At 35.8% G+C, this 24,668-nt stretch overlaps 2 protein-coding genes across 2 annotated transcripts; both read left to right on the top strand.

Moving 5' to 3' along the window:
* Positions 1 to 10,125: 10,125 nt before the first annotated feature.
* LOC118826137 lies at positions 10,126 to 14,939 on the top strand. Its single transcript, XM_036597024.1, has 5 exons — positions 10,126 to 10,141; positions 13,257 to 13,502; positions 13,624 to 13,974; positions 14,257 to 14,321; positions 14,814 to 14,939. The coding sequence occupies exons 1-5, from the start codon at positions 10,126 to 10,128 to the stop codon at positions 14,937 to 14,939; spliced, it is 804 nt and encodes a 267-aa protein (XP_036452917.1).
* Positions 14,940 to 17,466: 2,527 nt separating this feature from the next.
* On the top strand, positions 17,467 to 20,512 carry LOC118826136. Its single transcript, XM_036597023.1, has 5 exons — positions 17,467 to 17,568; positions 18,811 to 19,129; positions 20,043 to 20,135; positions 20,257 to 20,291; positions 20,402 to 20,512. Exons 1-5 carry the CDS (start codon positions 17,467 to 17,469, stop codon positions 20,510 to 20,512), a joined length of 660 nt encoding a protein of 219 aa, XP_036452916.1.
* The last annotated feature ends 4,156 nt before the right edge of the window (positions 20,513 to 24,668 follow it).

Raw genomic sequence — 24,668 nt, 5'->3', positions numbered from 1 at the left:
TTTTGTTTCAGAGTGGGCTAGCGTGGTTAGGTTTTGTTTTGTTCTTTTCTTTGGTGCCGTCCACAGTTTGATTCTTCCAGTGTGGTACTTGGTATCATAGCACACCAGTTTTATTTTGGTTTGTTTTAATAATAAAGTGGCTTCAAAAGCTCTACTGGTCTGTTCCTCAAGCTTTTAATCCATCACCACCAGTTCAATATTTTAATGCCACATGTTACTGATCCCCCGGCACCCTAGACAAAATGTGGGGTCGTAACACCAACCCTCCTCCTAGAGATACCTATACAAAATAGTCTAATACAAGAGAAGTTTTGTTCACACATTTGGGAACACAAGCCTTTTGAGTAAAATTAAAAAGAATGCAATGGCTGAGTGATACCATTAGTGTCAATGTATTTTCTGTGTAAAAAACCTTTAATCATGCACCACCAGGTTGAAGTTAGCATTTGTTCTGTGTGGTGGTCTGCTAGAGGAGCAGTGCCACTGCAGGGGAAGTTAAGTGCCTGAATAAATTGTTTAGAAAAAAACAGCACCATCACAGGTCTGACACAGTATGATGCAGTCTGGAGGCAGTAACAGAGAAGGACATATTGTAAGACTCCTGTAGTTAGGGTCATCAGTACCTTTAGTCAGCTGCCAGTGCATTAGTCCATTGCATAACGTTGCAGTTATAGTTTTCAATTTATATGCTATATGCTGTGTCTTGACTGCAGGCTTTTTCTTTTATTTTTATTTTTATATATATGAGTATATATATATATATATATGAATTTAACAGTACAGTTTGTTAGCACTACACTGACTAACTGAACTGTTTTGTATGGATTTGTAACCCATTGGTAGTGATTTACATATTACATTTTATATTTATGCCCACTAATGTAAGTGGTTGGAGTCCAGCTCAGCTCATTTGCATGTATGTTGATGGGAAAAATAATGAAACATGAAAAGTAAAATGTTATAAACAACAAATGCCTTACACAATAAAAATAAACAAATTAAAGCAACAAAATGCTATTGGGGCTGTAATGTTGCCTGTGCTTTCTCACATGGTTGCATTGGTAAAACTGGAGCTATTGGGGCTGTAATATTGCCTGTGCTTTCTCACATGGTTGCATTGCTAAAACTGGAGCTATCATGTGCAGTGTGCAGTACAGAGTTGGAACAGGCATCAAGATTAATTAAAAAATAATATATAAATCAATCACTTTAACTAATTATTTTCAAAGTAATTTATCAATCTTGAATACTCTGATTTTAATAAATCTCTGATTTCCTAAGTAAAGTAAGCATTGCTTTTTTACCATTATAAATGCTTTGTTAGTCAGACCCCAGGTCAGTTACTTCTTGTTCTCCACCTATAAGCCACAACAAATGGCATAAAAACACTCCTTCATCTTTAAGCCTTTTCTTCTCATGTTTTTTTTTTCCCATTTTCTGGCTGCAGGTGAGTACATCCTTTTTTGAGACATGATTAACCATTCACTTCTTCCCTCTTCACTCAAGCATCTTAGACAGAATAATGATACAGTAATACCAGAAATTGTCAGGGGGCCTCTGACAGCCACGAGACCCTAAGCAGCTACTTATGTCACTTACTAGGTAGAGTTGGCACTGAATTAAAAAATCTGTCCTAAAATTTGCAGACAAACGTCTGCATATGATACAGTGAATTAACCATTTTCCAGAGTACTTTTATTTGTGTAGTACATAGTATTGTAGCACTCGAGTCTCAGCACCACAAAGTAGTGGTCTTGGTCTTGTTTGGGTCTTCTTCTCAGACTCCTACCTTTTTCTCAAGATCAGTTGAGAAGGCCTCTCTGATTTCTTTCTCTCTCATGAGAATACGGCTATGTAAAGTGAAACACATTTTAAACCAGGAGTGGTAACCTATATACCATATGAAACTTATTTGAAAAATGCTTATTTCACTCTAGTTACTCCAGTTTTATTACTTCCTATCTACTTTGTATATATATATATATATATATATATATATATATATATATATATATATGCTGACTTCACAAACACTTTATTCACAAATGTATTTGTTTATTTTTTGTTTTCTTTTTTTTCTGTAGATTATGACATAGACATTGTACATTTCAGCCTTTTGGCTACAACTACTAATCATTACACAACACAACTATTGACCTTAACTTGGCTTTAATAATGAAACATCATGAACAACATTGCTACATTCCATTCCATCTGTGTATGGCCGCTCTGCATGGCCACACCTCCTGTGCCCATCAGCAGTAGATGGGTCGCTGCAGTGTATTTCAAAAGAAAAGAGTTTTTTTTTGGATGAGTTTGGTTGGAAACTAAAATGCTGGAACATAAACTGATGAGGGAGGAGTGTCTTGAGGGTTGCAACTGTGACTTTATTTCCCACCCTACTCATCCTAGGATAAAATTGCTCTTTTAATGTTTTATTAATTTATTTATTTTGAAATGAAGGCAGCCAGGCATTGTCCTTGTCACTGCATATAATCAATGTTAAATAAACTGCTGCCCCATACTTTTTGTCTTTCTTGTATTTTCATTTAGTTCCATTATTAAGCCCTAGAGGTTTTTGACCCTGTTACAACAGAAACTTGGGAAATGTTTTCTGCCCTCATACAAAATAAAATTTGTTCACAAATGTTCGTGAATACAATCATTCCAAATAAAATGGAAATTAATATCCCAGCCCAGTGATATCATTAGTGTCAACTTTTCTGCATGTCATGGACAGGATGCCCCAGCTCCTGTGACAGGACCACAGACCTGTCACACTCACTCCCCACATTATGAAGATCTTCTGTCATTGACCACCAGGACCCACTACTATTCAGACAAGCATAGTTCTTATCTACAGGCTCCACAGAGCCCACACCTACCTGAATAAAGCTACAACAATAGTAAGTATCATTCTCTCTGACTGGGAAACAAGCTCAGGCCAGTGTAGGTCCTCCCACAGCTTCCAAGCTCATCTGACCAACAGGCCACACTCTTGGGAACTGTTCTATCTCCATTTCTCTTTACTCTCACTTACTGTCTGTCTGTCTGTCTGTCTATCTATCTATCTATCTATCTATTTATCTATAAATGTTGCATGTATGTCTGGTGGGCCTTGACGACAATGGTGTGCTGCCTGCGTGTGCCCTTACTAGTACAGTAAATGAAAACGCAAATTGTCATCACAGTTTTTAACACCACAATAAATTGTTGAAAAACTAAAAGAGAGCCTGTAACTGATACTTGAATTTCAAATCTAGAGATGTTGATTTTGGTGTGATTGCTGTGACCTTTGGCTAAACCAGGTTTGTAAGTCAGCCATAGTAATTTGCATATTACATTCTATATTTACACCCAGTGTTGTAAGTGGTTATAGCCCAGTTTAACTTCCTGTTATAGCAGCCAATCAGCTTTCAGCATAGAATTATAAAGCTGCTCTTGTAGAAGTTTTGAGTACAGAGTGATGCACACGTCTTACCTCCGTCTCAACAGATTACTTCTTTCCAACATCTGCAAGTAACTGTAAGTATATATCTTGATATCTGATTATATAACTCAATGTGTAAGTAAATACTAATATATATATATTTATATATATATATATATATATATATATATATATATATATATATATATATTTCTTTTTTTCTTAAGGAGATACGTTGCATGAAGAGTTTGGCAATGATTCCATTTTATGTAATTGCTTTCCTCTCATCTGCAATAGGTACTTATGTAAATGTTTTGTTTGTTGTGTTTTAATATTAATGTTTATTTTTTGTACTTGGATAGATTTCTGTCATGTCTAACATACAGCTTTCTGTGTATTTTAAACAAGTTTAAGGTTTTCATTTGTTCTTTTTTTTTTAGGCGGCACCTCAAATACCGACATTTCCTTTGCAGATGGGATGAAGTTCATTCAGAGCGGAGAAAAAATTACTCTGAATTGTACTTTTGCAACTCTTATTGCAGTCACAACTACATGGTTCAAACAGGCTCCAGGAGAAAAGCCTCTTCTCATTGCTTTTTCTTATCGTTCTACACCAGTTAAATATCACAATGGTTTTGAGAAGAGCGGCCGCTTTAATGCAGTAAAAGAAAAAAGCAGTTTTACTCTGAGTATCTCAAATGCAGAACCGTCTGATTCAGCAACATACTACTGTGTAGCTGCAGATTATACAGACACTGCATTACTACACTGTACAGTTTTAGTCCTCAGAGGTAGGCGCTGGTCTACTACAGTCTGCTTTTATTAAATGCCATACATTTTAAACCCAACCCTTTCTACAATGTAAATCTGCATCTCCATCTACATTTTATTTAATATTCAGTAGCATTTTTCTCTCTTTAGGTTCATCTTCAAGTCTCTCTGCTGTTCTCCAGCCTCCTGTATCAGATCCTGTTGAACTGGGAGGAGATACAACTTTGCAGTGTTCAGTACTCACAGATGCGTCTGCAGGAGAACACAGTGTGTACTGGATCAGACATAGATCAGGAGAATCTCATCCAGGAATCATTTACACTCATGGAAACAGGAGTGATGAGTGTAAGAAAAGCTCTGAGACTGATTCTCCTACACAGAGCTGTGTCTACAAACTCCCCAAGAGAAACCTCAGCCTCTCTGATGCTGGAACTTACTACTGTGCTGTGCTCATGTGTGGAGAGATCATCTTTGGGAACGGAACTAAGCTGGACTTTGTAGGTAAGAGCAGATATTCTAAACCCATTAACATTTTCTTGAGCCAAACACAGATACAAAGTAAATTGTACAATGTAAACTGCAAAGTAAAATGTATGTAGATATATAATGATCCATGATACGGATATTTTTCTTTTCTGTTTTGGTACACATGGTTGAAGGCAGTCTAGAAGCTTTTCATTGGTGTAAATTTTATATTATGGTAATGTTTTTATATTTTATTTTGGCTACATAATATTTTTTCAGTACAATTTGTATTTGTTGTTTGTACTTGTTATTCCTTGATTATAGTAGAGAAAAGTATTTTGGACCCAGCTCTTCTGGTTTTGGCAGCATCAAATATCATATCCATGGCTGTAGTTTTGTTTCTGTGCAGAAAATTACACCACAGTCATCGTAAAGGTAGGTTTTATACTTTGATACTTTGATTTTATTGTGTTATTTGTATTTGATTGAATGATTTTTTTCTACATTGTTGTAATATTAATGTGATATGTTTAAATGGTTTACTTATTATTTGTTGAAGAAGCTGCTGAAGGTCACACAGGTCAAGCAAACCAGGTGATTGATTTTTTTTTTTTTTTCTGACTCAAAACTCCGTAATGTAATTCTTGTGGGTTCTAAATTTAAATATGTAATTGTAAAAATGCATTAAAGTATCTGTGTGAGCACCCTGTCAGATTAATAGCGCTGCTGTCACAACAAAACCTTATATCTCCAAAAATATCCCCCAAAAAACTTTATAGGACAAGGAAAATATCCTTAAGTTTTAATGGAAGTAAATGGAGAAATATTTTGTCCAAGTTATTTTGGACCATTTCTTTTGGTCTGTTCGTCATCAAATGTTGACACAACACAAAACGCCAACTGCCTTTTTCAAATGTCAAAAAAATAAAAAATAAAAATCGAGATTTTTTCCCAACAGCAATGATATGTTTATGCTGTTTGTGCATCCAGAATATATGCACAGAATATATATATATATATATATATATATATATATTTATATGTATATATATATATATATATATGTACACAGTTCATTCTAATTAGTGGCATTGATCCATTGATGGCTCTCTTCATTAATCCAGTTATTTCCAGCTACTGCCATGCTGTGAATTTTTTCACTGTTGAATTATAGTAGAGTTTGAAGCAGCCTCTAAAATTACTCATACTATTACTATATTTAAAATTTCTTCAGAATTACTGTTGCCTTCATGTATATCAGTCATTACAACTACAAATACTGAAGTCTGATTTATTCCACATTCTGAAATGTTATACCGCTTATTATGTATAACTGTGTGTTTATTTGGTCTGTCAGGCTGAAGACACTGACATCTTGAACTATGCAGCTCTAAGCTTTGCTCCGTCTTCCTCCTCAAGAAGAAGCAGAACAAAGAACAGCAGTGATCAGCCTGTGTACGCACAGGTAAAGACCCATCAGTAGAAACAACATCAGAGTCACAATCAAACCTGGAAATCTACTGTCATCATAACTACTCTGTGTTCATTTCACACAGACTCATGTAGAATGTCATAATTACTGAAAATCACTGTATCTCTGTATGTGTCAATTGCACATGTGAATAAAGCATTTGTTTCATTTTTCTTCACATTACTGAAAATATTTTAATTCTTATGTATTTCAGTGTATTATAATATAATTATCGATTGTTGTTCATACCTATATTATTAGTTATATAAAAAAGTGTTGACTTCACAAATACTTTTCTATTTCCTATAAACTATGAAAGACTTTTTGTATTTAACTACTAATAATTACCACTCCGCTGAAATGTATGTCCCTTTTCATTAACGTTCTAAGATGATGACAAAATCAAACTACATTATGGGTCCTTCCACAGCAGTTTGCCTAAGCTCGGTCCAGTCACTTTATGGATTTTCATTAAAAAAAAAGAACTTTTTAAGTTAAATAAATGTGCTTTGATGTGATGAATTTTTAAATTTTGCTCCTGACTGAACTGAGAAAATAAATATGCTTCACTTTAAACCAACTAGTTATTGTTAATACACTTTTTGGGGATATACATTTTTAGGCTATATTTATGTTCAACATTTAATCTTTGAAATCTCACAGTTAATATTTTTCTATATTCCACTTTAAAATATTTCTTAATACCTTGTTCTCAAACAATTATTAAACCATGAAGAAATCTTATCACACAGAAATGTAAGAATCCTACCTAAATACACTTCCTCCCAATAAACAGACCTGCTTCTAACATTTAGTAACATGAAATGAGTTCATTTACAATTTTTTTTTATACCCAGTTAATATTTCAGTTCAGTTCAGTTATTTTTTAAGCAGTTAAACTCAATATTTATGATATGATACTGCAAGATTGCAGTGCAGACAAGTTTGAGAATTGAAGCAAATACTAAAACTAGCACTAAAGCTATTCTGTGCAATACTGGGTGCTGAGAAAAACTCATTATCTTGTACACATGGTCTTATTGAAACAACAATAATGACTGCGTTCATTTGAATGCACTAATATTTATTCTTACACATAATCTTTTAACCATATATGGAAGCATTGTGCTGTCCTGTTTGGTCTAATTTATCAAGCTAACTGTGAATGTCTAAGTTAAGAAAAGCTAGCTCAGCTATCTCACTGATCTGTACATCATTTATCATTAGATAAACTTATAAATATATATTAAAATGAGTGTTAGCAACACAGTGATGTAGATAAAACTTAGCAAAGAGGTATGCCTGTTAATATGTCTGACACTGAGCTATGAGTCTGGTCTAATACAAAACTTTTTTTTCAACTAGAATAAGAATAACACCTCCCTTCAAACAATCAGGACAGCATGTGTCTGAATTACACGTTTGTCAATAACACCTTTTCACCATCTCTAAGACTAATACTGACAAATTTCCTGCTGCTGTTGTTCTCACTGCAGGTTTGTTCTGAGGGTTTCTATCTGAGTTTTCTCTTGATGACTCTAAGCGTTTAGAGATTATGGTGACTGGCTGTGAAGTGTGTCAATCATTATTATGCAAACAGTCAATTGGAGCGTAGCTTTGAAATTTTGCATGGTTGCATGGGATGAAAAATGCTTCTTTTTTGAGATGATAGTATTCCCTACAAAGGAAACTACTGATACAAAAGATTCCAGATATGATCAAACACAGTAGAACTCTTCACCTACACACGTTAAAGAATTGTTCCATAAATTTCATTTTAAAGTTTTAAATGTTTTGTTCACTTTAATAATTTAAATTGTCTGCCCGTTGATGGACTGGTGATCTGTCTAGCGTGTTTCCTGCCAGCACCCCCTTGACCCAGGAGGATAAGTAGCTTATGATGACATGAGATGGGGAAAAACATTTCGCTCAAGTATTTAGACACAAGCTTAAAGCTGGACAGATCCATTCTCACTGTCATACGATAGAGGCTGAAAGCGGTCAGGCAAATACAGCTCTGAGAAAAAGAAACAACAGCACTGTGTTCAGTGTCTTAGAACCCTTTTATGTATTTATCGATGCAACCAAGACTCAGCCTACTCTCTAGGGACAATTTGAAGTTTAACTCTTAGATAATTTTTTTACAGCTGTTTTGGTATTTTGGTTTATTACAATTACTATTACAATATATTTTCATGAGACAAGCACACATGCCATATGTTGTTATTTTCAGGAAGCTACTCGATGTATAATTATATGGCAAGTCAGCACAAAGGCCTTAACTGCACATTTAGCTCATATTGAGCTCACATTTAATACACTTTGTGCAAGTGTGTCAGAACACAGGTATATAGATAATCCAGCTCATATTGTTCATGACATGCAGGACTGAATTCACTCCTCAGAGCAAACAGGCAGGCTAAATACCAGTAAACTGCTAGCAGAAGCCCCCAGCAGTGTAGAAGACTTCCATGTTGGCCTATGGAATGATAGCCAGGCAAAGCAGGACCACAATAATGAAAGAGAGAGGACATTTAGAGCTGCCCTACCTCCACCAAGAAAACTGACAAACCAAAGCTGGTGGAGGTACAAACAAGGTTACGAACTGGGCCATAAACCCTGCAGATTTTGTGGACACAGAGTATTTATTACACACAAAACATTATCAGAGAGACATTTTCTTAAACAATATTGTAATTTAACTTTCTCAGGGTGTGACCTTGTGTAATGTCATGTGTTGTTTGTGTGTTCATATCATGTTGTATTAAGGTGTCATTCACTATTATTTTCTGAGTCATGTGTAAAATGAACAACATTTAGATGACTTTTGATGTTGTTTGATACACCAGTTATGTGATAAGGACATTAAATGAACTCTATGTCCAGTTCTCACAGGACAAGCCTGTGAGAGGGTGAGGCTGAATGTCACCCAAAACACTGCCCATATAAAAAAGAGATCAATCAACCAAGGGATCAAAGGACCAAGTGAGGACTGGATGTGACAGGGACTGGGGTGCTGTCCACTTCTTCCCTTATAACTCACAACACATCGTGTTCCTATTTGAGTTAAGAATTGGGGTTCTTTTGAACTCTGATCACCAACTTTGGAGATATATATCTGCATCTACTGATTTCCAATCAACTTTCGCCTGATCCCACATCAAACTCAGCCTTGGCTCTTCCAGAGATGAGAACCAGCAGACTTTCTGGATTCGAGTGCACTGATCCTCCCTGTGATACCCAGGAGGATCAACAAGGGACCGACACTTATGGCTCTGTGCAGGACACTGGAGTTCCTCCTCACTAAATTCTTTTAACCATGGCTTTACAGACCTCGCCTTGTGCACATGGGCACAGTCATGCTAAAACAGGACAGGATCTTTCCCAAACTGTTGCCACAAAGTTAGAAGCATATAATTGTCTAAAACATCTTTGTATGCTGTAGTTGTAGCATTAACTTTACCCTTCACCTAAGTGGCCTAGCCCAAACACTTAAAACACAGTCCCAGATTATTATCCATCCTCTTCCAAACTTAATCCACCACTATGCATTATCATAGGTAGTGTTCGCCTGGCACTTGCCAAACCCAGATTCTTTCATCAGACTGCCATAGTGAGACGTGATTCACCACTACAGAGAACATGTTACAACTGCTCTAGACATCAGTGTTAGCGTGCTTTACACCACTCCAGCCAACACTTAGCATTGCACATAGTGATCTTAGGCTTGTGTGCGACTGATACAACCTGGAAGCCCATTTCATGAGGTTCTCGACGCAGTTATTGTGCTTCCAGAGGCAGTATGGAATTCTGAAGTGAGTGATGCAGCAAAGGATAGGCAATTTTTACATTTTACAGGCTTCACCACTCAGCGGCCCTGTTACGTGAGTTTGTGTGGTTGACTGCTCTGTGGCTGTTGACAATAATAGCCCTTACAGTTGACCATGGCAGAAGTGCAAAAAATTTCATGAACTGACTTGTGGCAAAGATGGCATCCTATGACAGTACCACATTAAGTCATTGATCTCTTCAGTATGACCCATTCTACTGCCAGTGTTTGTATGGATGTGTTTGATTGTATACCTGTTGGCAATGGGTGTGGCTGAAATATCTTAAAAACACTCTCAACAATTAGGAGGGGTGTCCATACTTTTGGCCATATAGTGGACATATTGGCATTCATAATGATTATAAAATGTAATAGAAGTGTTTCATCTGAACTTTAGAATTGTTATTTCCTACAATCATTAACTTGTACCACACAAAATATGGTGAAATGTGGTGATTGTGGAATCTTCTAAACTCTCATTTTGCTCTTACTGTTTCCTTCTTCAGGGTGCATGTGCTGAAGAACATGATATAAGAACATAACAAGCATAACCAAATCTTTAGTCAATACTAGATGATTTGCATGAAGGTCAGAAAAGAAGCAGTAAGGAATACAGACATTATGAATATATTATATATATATATTGATGAACCTGTTTTCTGTGGTTTCTATTATATGAACTCCTTTCTCACTAACATTAAATATAACATCAAGTATTCTAAATTTCTAAAAAGGACGTGGCCTGAATTATAAGTGTAAATGCATCTGTCTTTCCAAGCCACATTTGACAACCAGAACTCCTCCCAACACTGTGACAACACCTCCCCCTGCTCTTCTGCGTATGGGAGAGGAACCACCCCCTAGACTGCTGCCCTTTAACACACACAGAGCTGCTCTTTAGTTCAGTTCCTGATATGAGTTTCTCCTATGACTTCAACTTTAACAGCCTGTTTTGCTGGTCCAACAAGCCAAGCTATTCAGCCTAAATAAAGCTTTATAAAACTCAAGTAAATAAAGAACCAGTTTGCTTTACTCCACCTCATCATTATGCATTATGCATCTCGCTAGGATATGCTATAACAGACGTGGCCTCTATGAGGCTAGTAAGTCTACACAGCTGTCTTCTAGTAAACAGGCAATTGGCTGCTCATATCATGAGCTGATTTGCATATTCTATGCCTTATAGCAATTAGATTTAAGCCTAACTAACTGGAGACACAGTTATCTACAAACTATAAATACATGTGGTAAAGTCTTACTGAATACAGGTTAAAACAAACATCCAGGTGTGAAGGGGGTCTTTAACACCTTAACATTCCAGGCTTATTACATACTAAGGCTCATTATTCACTGACCAATATACATATATTGACCAATAATCATTTAAACCTGCAATTCAATGATGGGATTTCTCAGAGCAACTGTGACCACAACATCTACGCAATTACATCCCTACAGCGCCCCCTGTTCAGCCAGTCTTCTACAAAATGGGGAATTCCACCCCTCACCATCACACTGCTTCTATTCTAGTGGTCTTTTATCACTTCATAACTTAATAAATATTCAATGTAAGTCTTTTTATTTTCATATCAAGCAGTGAAGGATGTCAATGAAAAGGTTTCAGTTAACATGAAGGTTCTTCACAATAAGTATTCAGGTTTAACCTCTACATGGCTTATTATTCAGCTATTAATCTTAAGGTTTCTTTAAACCTTAAAATGAACGGATGAAACTAATTTGTAAGTTGTGTATTTATGAGAGTGAAGAAGAAAAATTCAGCCCCACTTCTTGTTGGATTTTTAGGGTTGTTTTTGTTGCTGTTTAACCATCATCTTTTCATGTGGTTGGAAGGTTCAGTTGTCCACCCTCTACCGCAGTATGTGTGTGCCCCATCTCCACTGTGGGCACTGCTAAATATACACTCAGTAATGGCATATAGTTCACAGAAAGAAAGAATAATATATGTATACATTAAATTACAGCAATTATTTTTTTCATCATATAAATATAAAATGATATATAAAGAATGATCAGACTGTATAAAAGGCTGCACTTTAGTTTGAAATAAGGTACATGTGACGGGAAAAGACAAAGGCACGGATAGATTTTCTGAAGCTCTCTGAGAAAAGTTAACAAAGAAATATTATGTAAAATATATGTATTACAAAATATATAATACAAACATGTGAATAACTTTTGTATATAGTACAAAATGTCACACAAAATATTATATAAAATTGCAAAGTAATATTACAAAGTAATCTTATGTAAAAATGGCATCTGTGGTCCCATATATAATCCCTTGCCCAGTGTAGTTCTGGAGCCCTGTGACCATTCAGACCCCAACGCCTGTAATAATTGGTTTTGTAGGTATATACTGCACCTGCAGGTCCAGTGAACGATACTGTAATATATTCAATTCATCATTATCATGTAGGAGGTTTTACTACTACTTTTTGGAGTTTTGGAAATTGATTGTGTGTTATACTGCTCAGTCTAAGTTGATTATAGCAAAGAAATGCCTAGTGGGCCTCAGCTTTATTTAATATGTACCTTTATTAGCCTTTATCAATACAAAAAAAACAAATCTTCAGTGAAAATAAAATTACCACCATAATATGTTAATTGTGATAATTTTGTAGTCTTTTATTTTTTGCTAAGCTTTGTGGAAAAAAAAAAAAGTAACACATTTAACTTTAGTGGGCGGGGCCTGATTGCACCTCCTTTTAGGGAAACCAATCAGCTTTCAGAACAGAATTATAAAGCTGTTCGCATAGACGTGTTGCACACATATCAACTACATCTCAAAAGGAGACTTTTGCACTTCAAAAACTGTAAGTGAGCGAACTCAGAATTTCAGTGACATAAGATTGCAGCATGTATATATATACATATCTACATATATTATATTACCAGAAATCTTTGAACAATATAACTAAATATATAAATGTGTATTTCAGGAGAAACATTACTTGAAGAGTTCGGCAATGATTCGTTTTTATGCACTTGTTTTTGTCTCAACAGCATTAGGTACTGTTTAAGCTTTTTCTTTATTTTTCAGTAAGTTCAGTTTGCTTATTTTGTTTACTGCTATACACTGCAGCTCTTCATGAATTTTTAAAATAGCAATGCAGTTTCAATTTTGTTTTGTTTTATTATATATGTTCTTTTTTTTTGCCTGTTAGGTGGCACATGGAATATTGACATTCTGTGTCTTAAAGGACTGAAGTACTTTCATGAGGGGGAAAATATTTATCTGAATTGCTTTTTTACATCTGTTGATCTGGCAGCGACTGCATGGTTCAAACAGACTCCAGGAGAAAAGCCTCTTGTCATTGCTTCTGCTTTTCACACTGCACAAGTTGCATATCATGATGGTTTCGACAAGAGCGGCCGCTTTAAAGCTTTAAGAAATAAAAGCAGTTTTAATATGAGTATCTCAAAAGCAGAACCATCTGATTCAGCAACATATTACTGTGCAATGGCAGATTACACAAATATTGCATTATCAGCTTGCACAGTTTTAGTCCTCAAAGGTAGGTGTTAGTCTACTACAGTCTACACTCTGCTTTTATTAAATACCATCAATTTTGAAATTGTAAATCTGACTACATTTACATCTCACTCTGTTATCAGTAACATTTTCTCTCTCTGTAGGTTCACCTTCAAGTATCTCTGCTGTTCTCCAGCCTCCTGTATCAGATCCTGTTGAACTGGGAGGAGATACAATTTTGCAGTGTTCAATACTCACAGATACGTCTGCAGGAGAACACAGTGTGTACTGGTTCAGACATGGATCAGGAGAATCTCATCCAGGAATCATTTACACTCATGGAAACAGGAGTGATGAGTGTAAGAAAAGCTCTGAGACTGATTCTCCTACACAGAGCTGTGTCTACAAACTCCCCAAGAGAAACCTCAGCCTCTCTGATGCTGGAACTTACTACTGTGCTGTGCTCATGTGTGGAGAGATCATCTTTGGGAACGGAACTAAACTGGACTTTGCAGGTAAGAGCAGATATTTTAATCCTTTAGTCTGAAGCCAAATTCTCATTTTTGTAGATTATCACAATCACAATTTATTGTACCACACAGTAAAACTTGGGTTCACACAGTGTTGTTATGTGCACATCACTTCTGTTGTGTAACATTGTTGTGTAAAACTGGTTGTCCATGACAGCCATTACAGCTGTTCATTTTGGGTCATTTAGGTAAAATTTATACTTTATTACTATTCTTGTTCATTAATTTTCTCACAAAATTTGATAATAATTTTCTTGATTATTGCAGAGAAAGAAGTTTTGGACCCAACCATTGTTGTTTTAGCTGTATCAAACATCATCTCCATGGCTGTGGTTTTATTTCTATGCAGAAAATTACACAATAGTCACCATAAAGGTAGATATAGTCTCTGATTGTGATATTATTATTATTATTATTATTATTATTATTATTATTATTATTATTATCAGTTTCTAAATGATTTACTTGTTGTTTGTTGGAGATGCTGCTGACGGTCACGCAGTCCACATACAGCAGGTGATTAATTCACTTTCTTCTAACTTTTCAAAGCTACAGGAACTTTCTCATTTTGCTGCTGTTTCAAATTTGAATATGTAATTGTCTGAAAAACTCTGTGTGTATCTTATCAGCCTCTTAGATTTATGTCGTTTTTGGGTTGAAGGTGTTATATCGCTGTTAGAGATTGTAATGATTATGTATGTGATGTGTTGAAATTTTGTGCATCAGTCATTTGAAGTAAGGATATTGAAATTTGACGTGATTTGTCACACTTTATTTTGTTCATCATGTATAACTGCTACATGTGTGTTTGTGTGGTCTGTCAGGCTGAAAACACTGACATCTTGAACTATGCAGCTCTAAGCTTTGCTCAGTCTTCCTCCTCAAGAAGAAGCAGAACAAAGAACAGCAGTGATCAGCCTGTGTACGCACAGGTAAAGACCCATCAGTAGAAACAACATCAGAGACAATCAAACCTGAAAATCTACTGTCATCATAACTACTCTGTAAACTGTGCTCATTTCACACAGACTCATGTAGAATGTTATTATTACTGTAAATCACTGTGTCGATTTTCACTTGTTTGTAAAACAAGTTTCTTTCTTCTATGTTTATGTTACTGAAATTGTCATTTATATCATTTTATAATAATAAAATTCGATGACTTCAGATGACGGCGAGAGAACAATCTGATGAGGTTAGATTGCATCGGCTACCATTTGTTGCTCTTCAGGCTTGCTTTAGCATACTTTTCTATTGAATCTCTGTGAGGTCATACATTATCTATGAGCTATGATATACATATTGGTTCATAGTTACACATCATTTTTTTTTTTCAGGTTTTACATTTTTTAATACTTTTGCTCCGCATTTGCATTGACCTCTACACACAAAGTCATTTTCAACAAAAGTTTAAGAGCAAATGACTAATGAATAAATCAAAGTCCAGTATGAGTCATTTCATGCCATCTCACCTAAGAGAAAAATTAGGAAGGAAAAAACTTTAATTTAACAATTTGACAAAGTACAAATTCCAATAAACTAACTGTTTGTGGGTATTTATGAACATGAAACCATTTGACTTAGTGTTTATATTATTTTTATACTTTACTTACATTTTTATATTTTTTTAAATATTTTTAATATTGCATATTTTCACAGTTAATATTTCAGTTGTCATTCTGTAAACGGTTAAACTGAATATTTAAGATGTGATTTCAAATCTAAGAACAAGAATGTTTGAATGACTGCATTGATTAAATAGATGTTGGAACATTGCTGTGAGGATTTGCATTCATCTACAAGAGCATTAGTGTGGTCAGATACTGATGTTGGATGGCAATTATGCAAGCTGTGTGTGTGATTGAACTCCTGTGTCAGCTATAGGCGCAACTTAAGCAAGCTAAATTCACTAAAGAGGTGAAGTGTCTGAATACTTTTGAATATACAGTATTTATACAAACCCATTTCTGTCTGTCATGTAATACTGAATGAAAATGAAACGATAAACAAAACAAAGAAACACACACACACACACACACACACACACACACACACACACACACACGCACACACGACTGCTTCTTTCACCAATTTTAAGTGAGTGGTGTCTGTTTAAAGTGAAATTTCAAAAAAACAGAGAAAAGGTCATTAGCAAAATGTCTGCATAATATCAATATTATGATTTTGTTATTGTTTGAATTTAATTATGAAATTAAAAGACTGTATTAGTTTAGGCCATACTCTCAGGATTTTAGTTGCACAAATTATGTTTAAAAATGGCAAAATAATAAAATGTGCAACAATCTGTTTGAATTCAGAAAACAAAATGTATAAATGTGTTTTAATTGAACTTTGCACAAATAAACGGTACTCATAACATTCCACCATCACTAACCGTCATATGCAGAAGTTGCACAAACACCCCCAGTCAAACAACGTTTTGTCAAAAATAAGTAAACGCATCCTCTTCAGAGAACACATTAAAATAAGATAATTGTTTTGCAATGTGTAGTGTAAGATTTATATTTTCTGGTTTTATATGCTGAGCAAAACATGTGGAGACAAAAAACTTCAATATTAAACAAATATTTTTTACCTAATTTTTACTCAGTAAATAATAAATAAATTCAATGGTAAATTATAGTGTTTATTAAAATGTGCATAATGTGTTGACTGTAGAGGATGTGTACTTATTTTCACTCAGAAAATCAACATAGTAATAATAATTATCTAGAAAACAAATGTGACTCTTCTAAATTCAGTGCTGAGTAAATCAACTAAATGTGTACCACGTCCAAGCAGTATCTGTCCACATGAGCACAGCACAGTAGTAAGTTCAAGCATCAGAGAGGCTGAGGTCTCTCTTGGGGAGTTTGTAGACACAGCTCTGTGTAGGAGAATCAGTCTCAGAGCTTTTCTTACACTCATCACTCCTGTTTCCATGAGTGTAAATGATTCCTGGATGAGATTCTCCTGATCCATGTCTGAACCAGTACACACTGTGTTCTCCTAGTAAAATCAGTTGTGCTATAGTCACACTGTTCCTTTGTGGATAAGACTGGACACCCCTCATTCAGAGGACTGGTAGTATCGATGCTGTCAATATGAAGAAGGCCGTGTGTTGAAATGCGTCTATGCTGTCATGTGATTGTGATAAGATTTTAAGTTTTTTTTTTCTATATTAAAATGTTAATTTGATTTACATGGAATCTGTGGGTCTGATGGAGGATTTACATCTTCTTTCAGGAAGTATGGAAATTGCTTTTGTATTAACATTGAATTGCTCATTATAAGTTGATTATTGCAGGGATGTATGGTGGACCAAGGTTATATATATAATCATATTTGTGTGCTGCAATCATGTGCGCATAGATATGTTAAATATATTCTTCAGTAAAAATAGTATAATGACAATAATTATATTGTGGCATCAGAGCACGCTGGGGTCCTATTTAGTTAAAATGTCTTCATCGTGTCATGTCGGGTTATGTGTTCCTACATTTTTCGGGCTCTTATTTTGGAGGGTGGGGCTACTGCCTGTGTGTGCATGTGCAGGAAGAAAGAGCGAACAATGAGAGAGTGAGCTAACAGTGAGAGAGAATGCTCCTTTGCTTGTTCTAATAAAGCGGTGTTATGGGTTCAAATCCTTTGTGGTCTACACTTCTTCTGAGAAACCCCTACTTTACAGTGTCCTGCAAAGCTTTTACTTTCTTAATTCAGATTTTCATACATTAAGTCTGATTATTTGGTTTAGTTGATGACTGCTTTGGCCAAACCAAGTTTGCAACCCAGCAGTAGTGATTTGCATATTAAGCTCTAAATTTATGCCTGTTGATGTGAGTGGATGGTGCGCGGTTAAACTTCCTGTTATGGAAGCCAATCAGCTCTCGGCATAGTATTATAAAGCTGCTCTTGTAGAAGTTTTAAGTGCAGAGTGATGCATGTTGTATTAATTACGACTCAAAGTTTGACTTTGTCCTTCAAAAACTGTGAGTATATGAAATTGCATACTATTGCATTTACAAACTGCATTTACTATACACTGTATTACTGTTTATACAGCGTAACAAAATATGTACCCTGTTTTGAATGTTATTATTTTTTTTTTTTTCAGGAGAATTTCACAATGATTCGACTGTATGTCGTTGTTTTACTTTCAGCAGCATTAGGTACTGTACAAGTATATGTTTTTCAACATTAATGAAATATTTGTTTAAAGTATTCAGTGAATTATTATTTTATGTGTTAACCTTTTTTTTCTTTTTTAAAGGTGGCTCAGTAAATGGAGACATTGTCTCTCTAGAAATGCTGAAGTTCATTCATGTTGGGGATAAAATTAGCCTGACATGTTCATTTTCCTCCATTGATGCATCAGCGACTGCCTGGTTCAAAGAGACTACAGGAGAAAAGCCTCTTCTCATCGCTTCTGCTTTTCGTTCTACACCAGTAGCATTTCATAATAGCTTTAACGGGAACAGCCGCTATAGAGCATTTAGAGAACAAAGCAGTTTTATTCTGAATATCTTAAATGCAGAACCATCTGATTCAGCAACATACTACTGTGCAGTTGGAGATTATTCAAACCTTGGATTAGGAGCCTGCACAGTTTTAGTGCTTAAAGGTATGTCCTAATCTCTTACATCACTACACATATATAGTATATGTACTATAGGTTTCTTTATTATTTCCATCAATTTTAAAGCTGTCCAAAACTTTCTAGACTGCAAAATTATAAAAATGATACACTGAAACTTACTGATCCCTACTCAAAAATCACAGACAAACATTTTTACCTTTTTAGGCGGACTTTCTGTTCTCCAGCCTCCTGTATCAGATCCTGTTGAACTGGGAGGAGATACAACTTTGCAGTGTTCAATACTCACAGATGCGTCTGCAGGAGAACACAGTGTGTACTGGTTCAGACATGGATCAGGAGAATCTCATCCAGGAATCATTTACACTCATGGAAACAGGAGTGATGAGTGTAAGAAAAGCTCTGAGACTGATTCTCCTACACAGAGCTGTGTCTACAAACTCCCCAAGAGAAACCTCAGCCTCTCTGATGCTGGAACTTACTACTGTGCTGTGCTCATGTGTGGAGAGATCATCTTTGGGAATGGAACTAAACTGGACTTTGTAGGTAAGATCAGGTATTTTTAATTTCCTAAAGCATCAAGCCCTAAAAAAATTACTTATGTATTTCTTAGATTTTCTGCCACATTATATACATTTTTTTTACTAATGCAAATTATATAATTAAAATTTTATCCAGTGTTGCATGACAATTTTTTATTTTGTTTACTCTGTTATGTAACAGTGTTGGTTTATATCATACAGTAATTTATAGTAAGTTTTTTAGGACTGTAGATAAAGTCATTTTGAATGACTCCATTCAAAGTTTGGAATCACAAATTCAAATGTCACTGATCAGTGTGTTCAGTAAAATTAATGAAATGTTGCAGATAAATGTCAGAAATTATTCTTTTATTAGATTAGATTCAAGATTAGATTTGACTTTATTGTCATTGTGCAGAGTACAGGTACAGAGCCAATAAAATGCAGTTAGCATCTAACGAGAAGTGCAATATACAGTATTATTTACATATAAAGTGCAGAAGGACAGTATATAGTGGTAAAAAATATAGATTTGCAAATATAATATAATATACATATATACACAGTGAGTGGAGAGCGTACTATGAGGTAGTATGTCCTGTGAGAGCAGCATATGTAAAAGATAAGTATGCAGAGTAAACTTGTACAGTAATTGTTGGTGCAAATATGAACAGTGCAGGAATAATTGTAATTATAATAATTTATGATGCTACAACTAGACATCTTCATAGATTTCAACTAAGTAGTAGGACGCTGTCCTGAATATTGAGTCTCCTTGATGAACATCAAAAAATAGTATACATTTCTGTGTTATTATTATTATTATTATTATTATTTTAATAGCTATAATAGTTTTTATACTTTTCACATTCATTGAAGACCTTGAACAGATTATTAAAATCTGCTTATGTATTTGTTTGTTTGTTTGTTATTTTTAGAGAAAAATGTTTTGAACCCAACTATTGTTGTATTAGCAGCATCGAACATCATATGTCTGAGTGTGGTTCTATATCTGTGCAGAAAACATAAAGGTAGGTTTTACGTTGAGACTGATGATTGCTCGACTTTTGTTGTAAAGAAAGTACTTTTTGTGAGAATTTTGCAATCTGTGTAATAGTATAATATGTTTGTATGTTATTAGTTTTTTTTAAGATCCTGCTGAAGGTCACACAGTTCAAGCTCACCAGGTGAATGTTTCACTTTCTTCTAACTTTTCCAATGAACTCAAGCTATAATCTCACACTTTGCTCAGCTATATTTAGCACTATAGCATATTAAAGAGAGTCTCTTTCTGCAGGCCGCATGTGATGAAGCTTTCAACTTTGCAGCAGGAAGTTTCAACAATGAACCGCAGCAGATTAAAGAGGCGGATGTGCACTCTCTGGTCATTTATTACCAACAAAACTGAACTTTCTAAAGCTCACAAAACTCTCTCTTTTGTTGCGAATGCAGTGTTTCCTGATTGAGGCCTTATAGTTTTTCTAACTGTGCTGTTTTTCTATTTATAAAGATACTAGTTACTAGTTTTTGCTATACTCTTTAAAATGACCATTAATAAAATAAAAATAATTTTACACAAATTTTAAAATCCTTTTTGCGTGTGTTTGTGAAAGACAAGGATCAAATGATGCTGCTTTTGAGGAAACTGAAAGAACGTCTAAGCCCTGAGAAGACTTTGACACTGACCACCTGCAAGCTGATGTACGGCAACTACTTGTAAGTGTGGGGAGTCAGAGGCTGTAGGATGAGTGCTTTATCAAGGCTTTACTAGGAGGCATTACCAACACTGTCTGATGGATGAATAATACTATCAGACTTAACAATTACAAATGTAATGCACAAATACTCATCACAGCATCACAAGATAGAGGTGTAGATGATGATTAGCAACTAGAGACGAGTTTAGGATGACCAGTGTTGAGTAGACAAACAATACACAGTTTGGAAGTATGCATAATCAGATCACAGTTAGATTTTTGATTAAAGAACAATATTTTTAAGAATTGCATTTTTGATTTAGTGGATCTGTAATCAATAAATCAATCAACAAATCTCTACTGCCTGGATGAAAATCTTAGCTGTCACTATTCTTACCCCGAACTCACAAATAAACATTAAGATCAAATGTACCTTTTACTCTACAAGACATGCAGCTTGGCTTTTTAAAAGAAGCTGGACAACCCAGACAAATCTAGATTCTCCTTCATTTTCATAGTGGATACATTAGGAAGGAAACTGAAACATGTTGGCATGTCTTTTTTGCTTTTTGTTACTTTTTAGTTTAGTGTTTTTTTTGGTTTTTTTTTGTTTCCACATTCTCAGTACTTAACAATATTCAGTACTTTGTTGATTAGACCTTCAGTAGTGCAGCACAGTATGTTCGGGCTTTATGGTAATAAAATGAGGAACCAGTGAAGTAAATGTATATTATAATTATGTATAAACACAGTGTAAGATTAATGTAATAAGCTTTGATTACACTCGTTGAGTAATTTGAAGGATTATATTACTGATTACATTTTTTGTCATGTTATTTGTAATCAGTAGTGCATTTCTTTAGTGATCTGCACAACAACACTGCCATTGACAGCATGAAGTTAAAGCAGGAACGTTCCACAAAGAAGCAGAGGAACAATCTGAAACGCTGTAGACTCTCTTGTGTGAGCCTCCCTGATTACTCTCAACATCAAAATAAAACTATTGATCAGCTGATGATATGTGTGCATTTCATTTAATTTTTTTGCCTTCACGAGTTTCAATAGGACTCAAGGGGTGTTCTAAAACTAAATACATTCTTTATGAGAACGGCACTAAAATATACACAACTGAATTTAATTTCAAGGCAGTTTGCTTTGTAATCTGACTGGTTACAAACACATGATAAGCACATGTGCCTTAGCTGTGTGTTGTATATGTCTACACAAAGGTATGTATGCACATATGTGAACATTTGCTGATGGAAAAAAAACAAAACTGAAATTTATACCTTTGTGTCATCAAGAACAAAAAGAAACAAATAAATAGCAAAAACAAAAAATAATAACCATAATGAACACAGTTAGGGCGGCACGGTGGGTAGCGCTGTCGCCTCACAGCAAGAATGGCCTGGGTTCGATTCCCGGCCAGGCAACCAGTGTCATTTCTGTGTGGAGTTTGCCTGTTCTCCCTGTGTCTGCGTGGGTTTCCTCCCACAGTCCAAGGACATGCAGTCAGGCTGATTGGACATGCTGAATTGCCCCTGGGTGTGTGTGACTGTGTATGTCTGCCCTGCGATGGACTGGCATCCTGTCCAGGGTGTATCCTGCCTTCTGCCCAATGACAGCTGGGATGGGCTCCAGCACGCCACCGTGACCCAGAAGGATAAGCGGTTTAGATGATGTATGAATGTATGAACATGGTTAGTGCTGTGTTACTGGCTGTGCTTTCTCACATGGTTGCACTTTGTCTAAAGTTGGTACCAGGCCTCAAGTCTGTCTTATTGACTAATTAGTCTTCAATATTTAAATGATTAATATCACAATTTCTAATCTCTAACAATCTCTGTTATTGACTTAGTTATAGATTTTCCAATCACTGTGAATTCTTTTATAGGCAACATTGGCAGCAACCAGTATTTGAATGACATCAAGTCAGACAACACAGTGAAAATGAATGAAATATTTAGTGCTTTATTAACTGCTGTGTAACACACATGAAATCATCAGCAGTCAGTATATTTACTGTGAACGTAAGTTAAATTACTGTGTTTGTGAATGAGAGAGAGACAGAATGGAAGAGTAAGTCAGTACGTCTGCATGTGTGTTTGTGTGAGTGTATGGGGGGGGAGGAGTGTTGCTATCTTTGTTATAGTGAATTTCCAGTGAACAAAGGAAAATGGTGCTAAGTGTAAATGAAAAAGCGGTAATGCTGAAAGTGAAACTCAGGTCTAATAATGGAGCATTAAAAACTGCTGTGGAAACCACCACTCATTGACCTTAGACCCTAAAAGTTTAATCTTATTCTAGGCCAGGCAAGACAAGTTTATTTATATCGCACCTTTCATTCACTGCTGTCATTCAAAGTGCTTTACAAATGCTCTCTGTCAACTGGTTCTGTTAAGAGCAGCATAGTAGCTAAACGCTGCTTCTCCATGTTTAGTCTTGACTAGTTAGGCAGGACTAACCGACTAGTTTCTAATGATCTGAGAGTTCTGCTCGGCTCATATCGCTGCAACATATGAAATAAATATGCTGGTCCGCACCATTGAGTGATTTATAGAGCAGTAATAGTATCTTAAAGTCTGTTCTGTTACAGACTGGTAGCCAGTGTAAGGATTTTAGAATGGAGGTAATGTGTTCTCTTCTTTTTACTCCTAGTGAGACTCTGGCAGCTGCATTTCTGAATCAGCTGAAGCTGTTTGTCTTTTTTGGGCATCCAGTTAGGAGACCATTACAGTAGTCAATCCTGCTAGAGTCTATAGTAAATAGACAGGGAGTATGTTTGTAGACTTGTTTGCCAGGTTTATCAGGCACCAGTAGCTACCAAAAGGGTTGGAAGTAGAATATTTTTGTTGTTGTTTTTTGTTTTGTAATGGAAGCAGCCATGCATCACCCTTGTCAAGTAACCTTCCACTGCGTATCATTAATATTAATGAAACCACTACTATGTATTTCTTGTCTCTCTCATATTTACACCCAGTTTCAGTGTGCTGGATATGGTGGTGAGCAGAAATTTAAAACAGTAAATTTCTGAGTTTGTATATCACTCAGTGACATGCTTGGAGGTGGTGAATTACAGGAGAGGGGCACATGAAGGGCCTATCAGATTTGTACTGGGACCAGTGCCCCTGTGGTCCCACCCCTGGATATGCATCTGTGTTAGAGGGCTTGTGAAACCAAACAACACCCAAGGGGAGGATGAAGAGATACAAGATGTAGAGATTTGAGCAGGAAAGGCCAGAGCAGAGTCAACTTTTGCGGAGACTCAGGTCTTTCAATGTGTGGCCACACTACTGGAGTTGTTCTGTCAGTCTGTCATTGCCAACAGTCTTTTTTATGTGATGGTATGCTGAGGGAGCAGTTTCACTGCAGGGGAAGCCGAGTAACTCAATAAACTGATCTGAACAGCCAGCACTATTACAGGACTGACTCTGGACTCACTGGAGGCAGCGACAAAGAATAAGATGACAGCAAAATAAGAGAACAATGTGAACAATTCTGCCCGTACTCTTCATGGTGTGATATGCAGGAGCACCAGTGAAACACCAGCTCATTCCAGGAGCTTTAGGAGGCACTTTTGGGGATCTTTTGACTACCATCACTCCACATAACACAGCATGATACCTCATCACCACTGTCTAAAAACAAACACATTTTTTTTTTCATAAAAAAAGACATATACCACACACATACACTGATCAGGCATAACATTATGACCACCTCCTTATTTCTATGCTCATTGTCCATTTTATCAGCTCCACTTACTATATAGGTGCACTTTGTAGTTCTACAATTACAGACTGTAGTCCATCTGTTTCTCTGCATACTTTGTTAGCCCCCTTTTACCCTGTTCTTCAGTGGTCAGGA

The sequence above is a fragment of the Colossoma macropomum genome, unplaced genomic scaffold, assembly GCF_904425465.1.
Source record: "Colossoma macropomum unplaced genomic scaffold, Colossoma_macropomum, whole genome shotgun sequence".
Classification (NCBI taxonomy): Eukaryota; Metazoa; Chordata; class Actinopteri; order Characiformes; family Serrasalmidae; genus Colossoma; species Colossoma macropomum.
Note: the sequence above shows the minus strand (reverse complement) of the source record. Positions and strands in the feature narration are given on the sequence as shown.

Excerpts from the sequence above, each read along its gene's own strand:
- LOC118826137 (XM_036597024.1), top strand. Across the intron at positions 13,975-14,256 it reads AACTAAACTGGACTTTGCAG|AGAAAGAAGTTTTGGACCCA; the intron begins GTAAGAGCAGAT and ends TGATTATTGCAG. Across the intron at positions 14,322-14,813 it reads ACATCATCTCCATGGCTGTG|GCTGAAAACACTGACATCTT; the intron begins GTTTTATTTCTA and ends GTGGTCTGTCAG.
- LOC118826136 (XM_036597023.1), top strand. The coding sequence starts at position 17,467 with ATGTCGGGTTATGTGTTCCTACATTTTTCGGGCTCTTATTTTGGAGGG. Across the intron at positions 17,569-18,810 it reads AAAGAGCGAACAATGAGAGA|CCTCCTGTATCAGATCCTGT; the intron begins GTGAGCTAACAG and ends TCTGTTCTCCAG. Across the intron at positions 19,130-20,042 it reads AACTAAACTGGACTTTGTAG|AGAAAAATGTTTTGAACCCA; the intron begins GTAAGATCAGGT and ends TGTTATTTTTAG.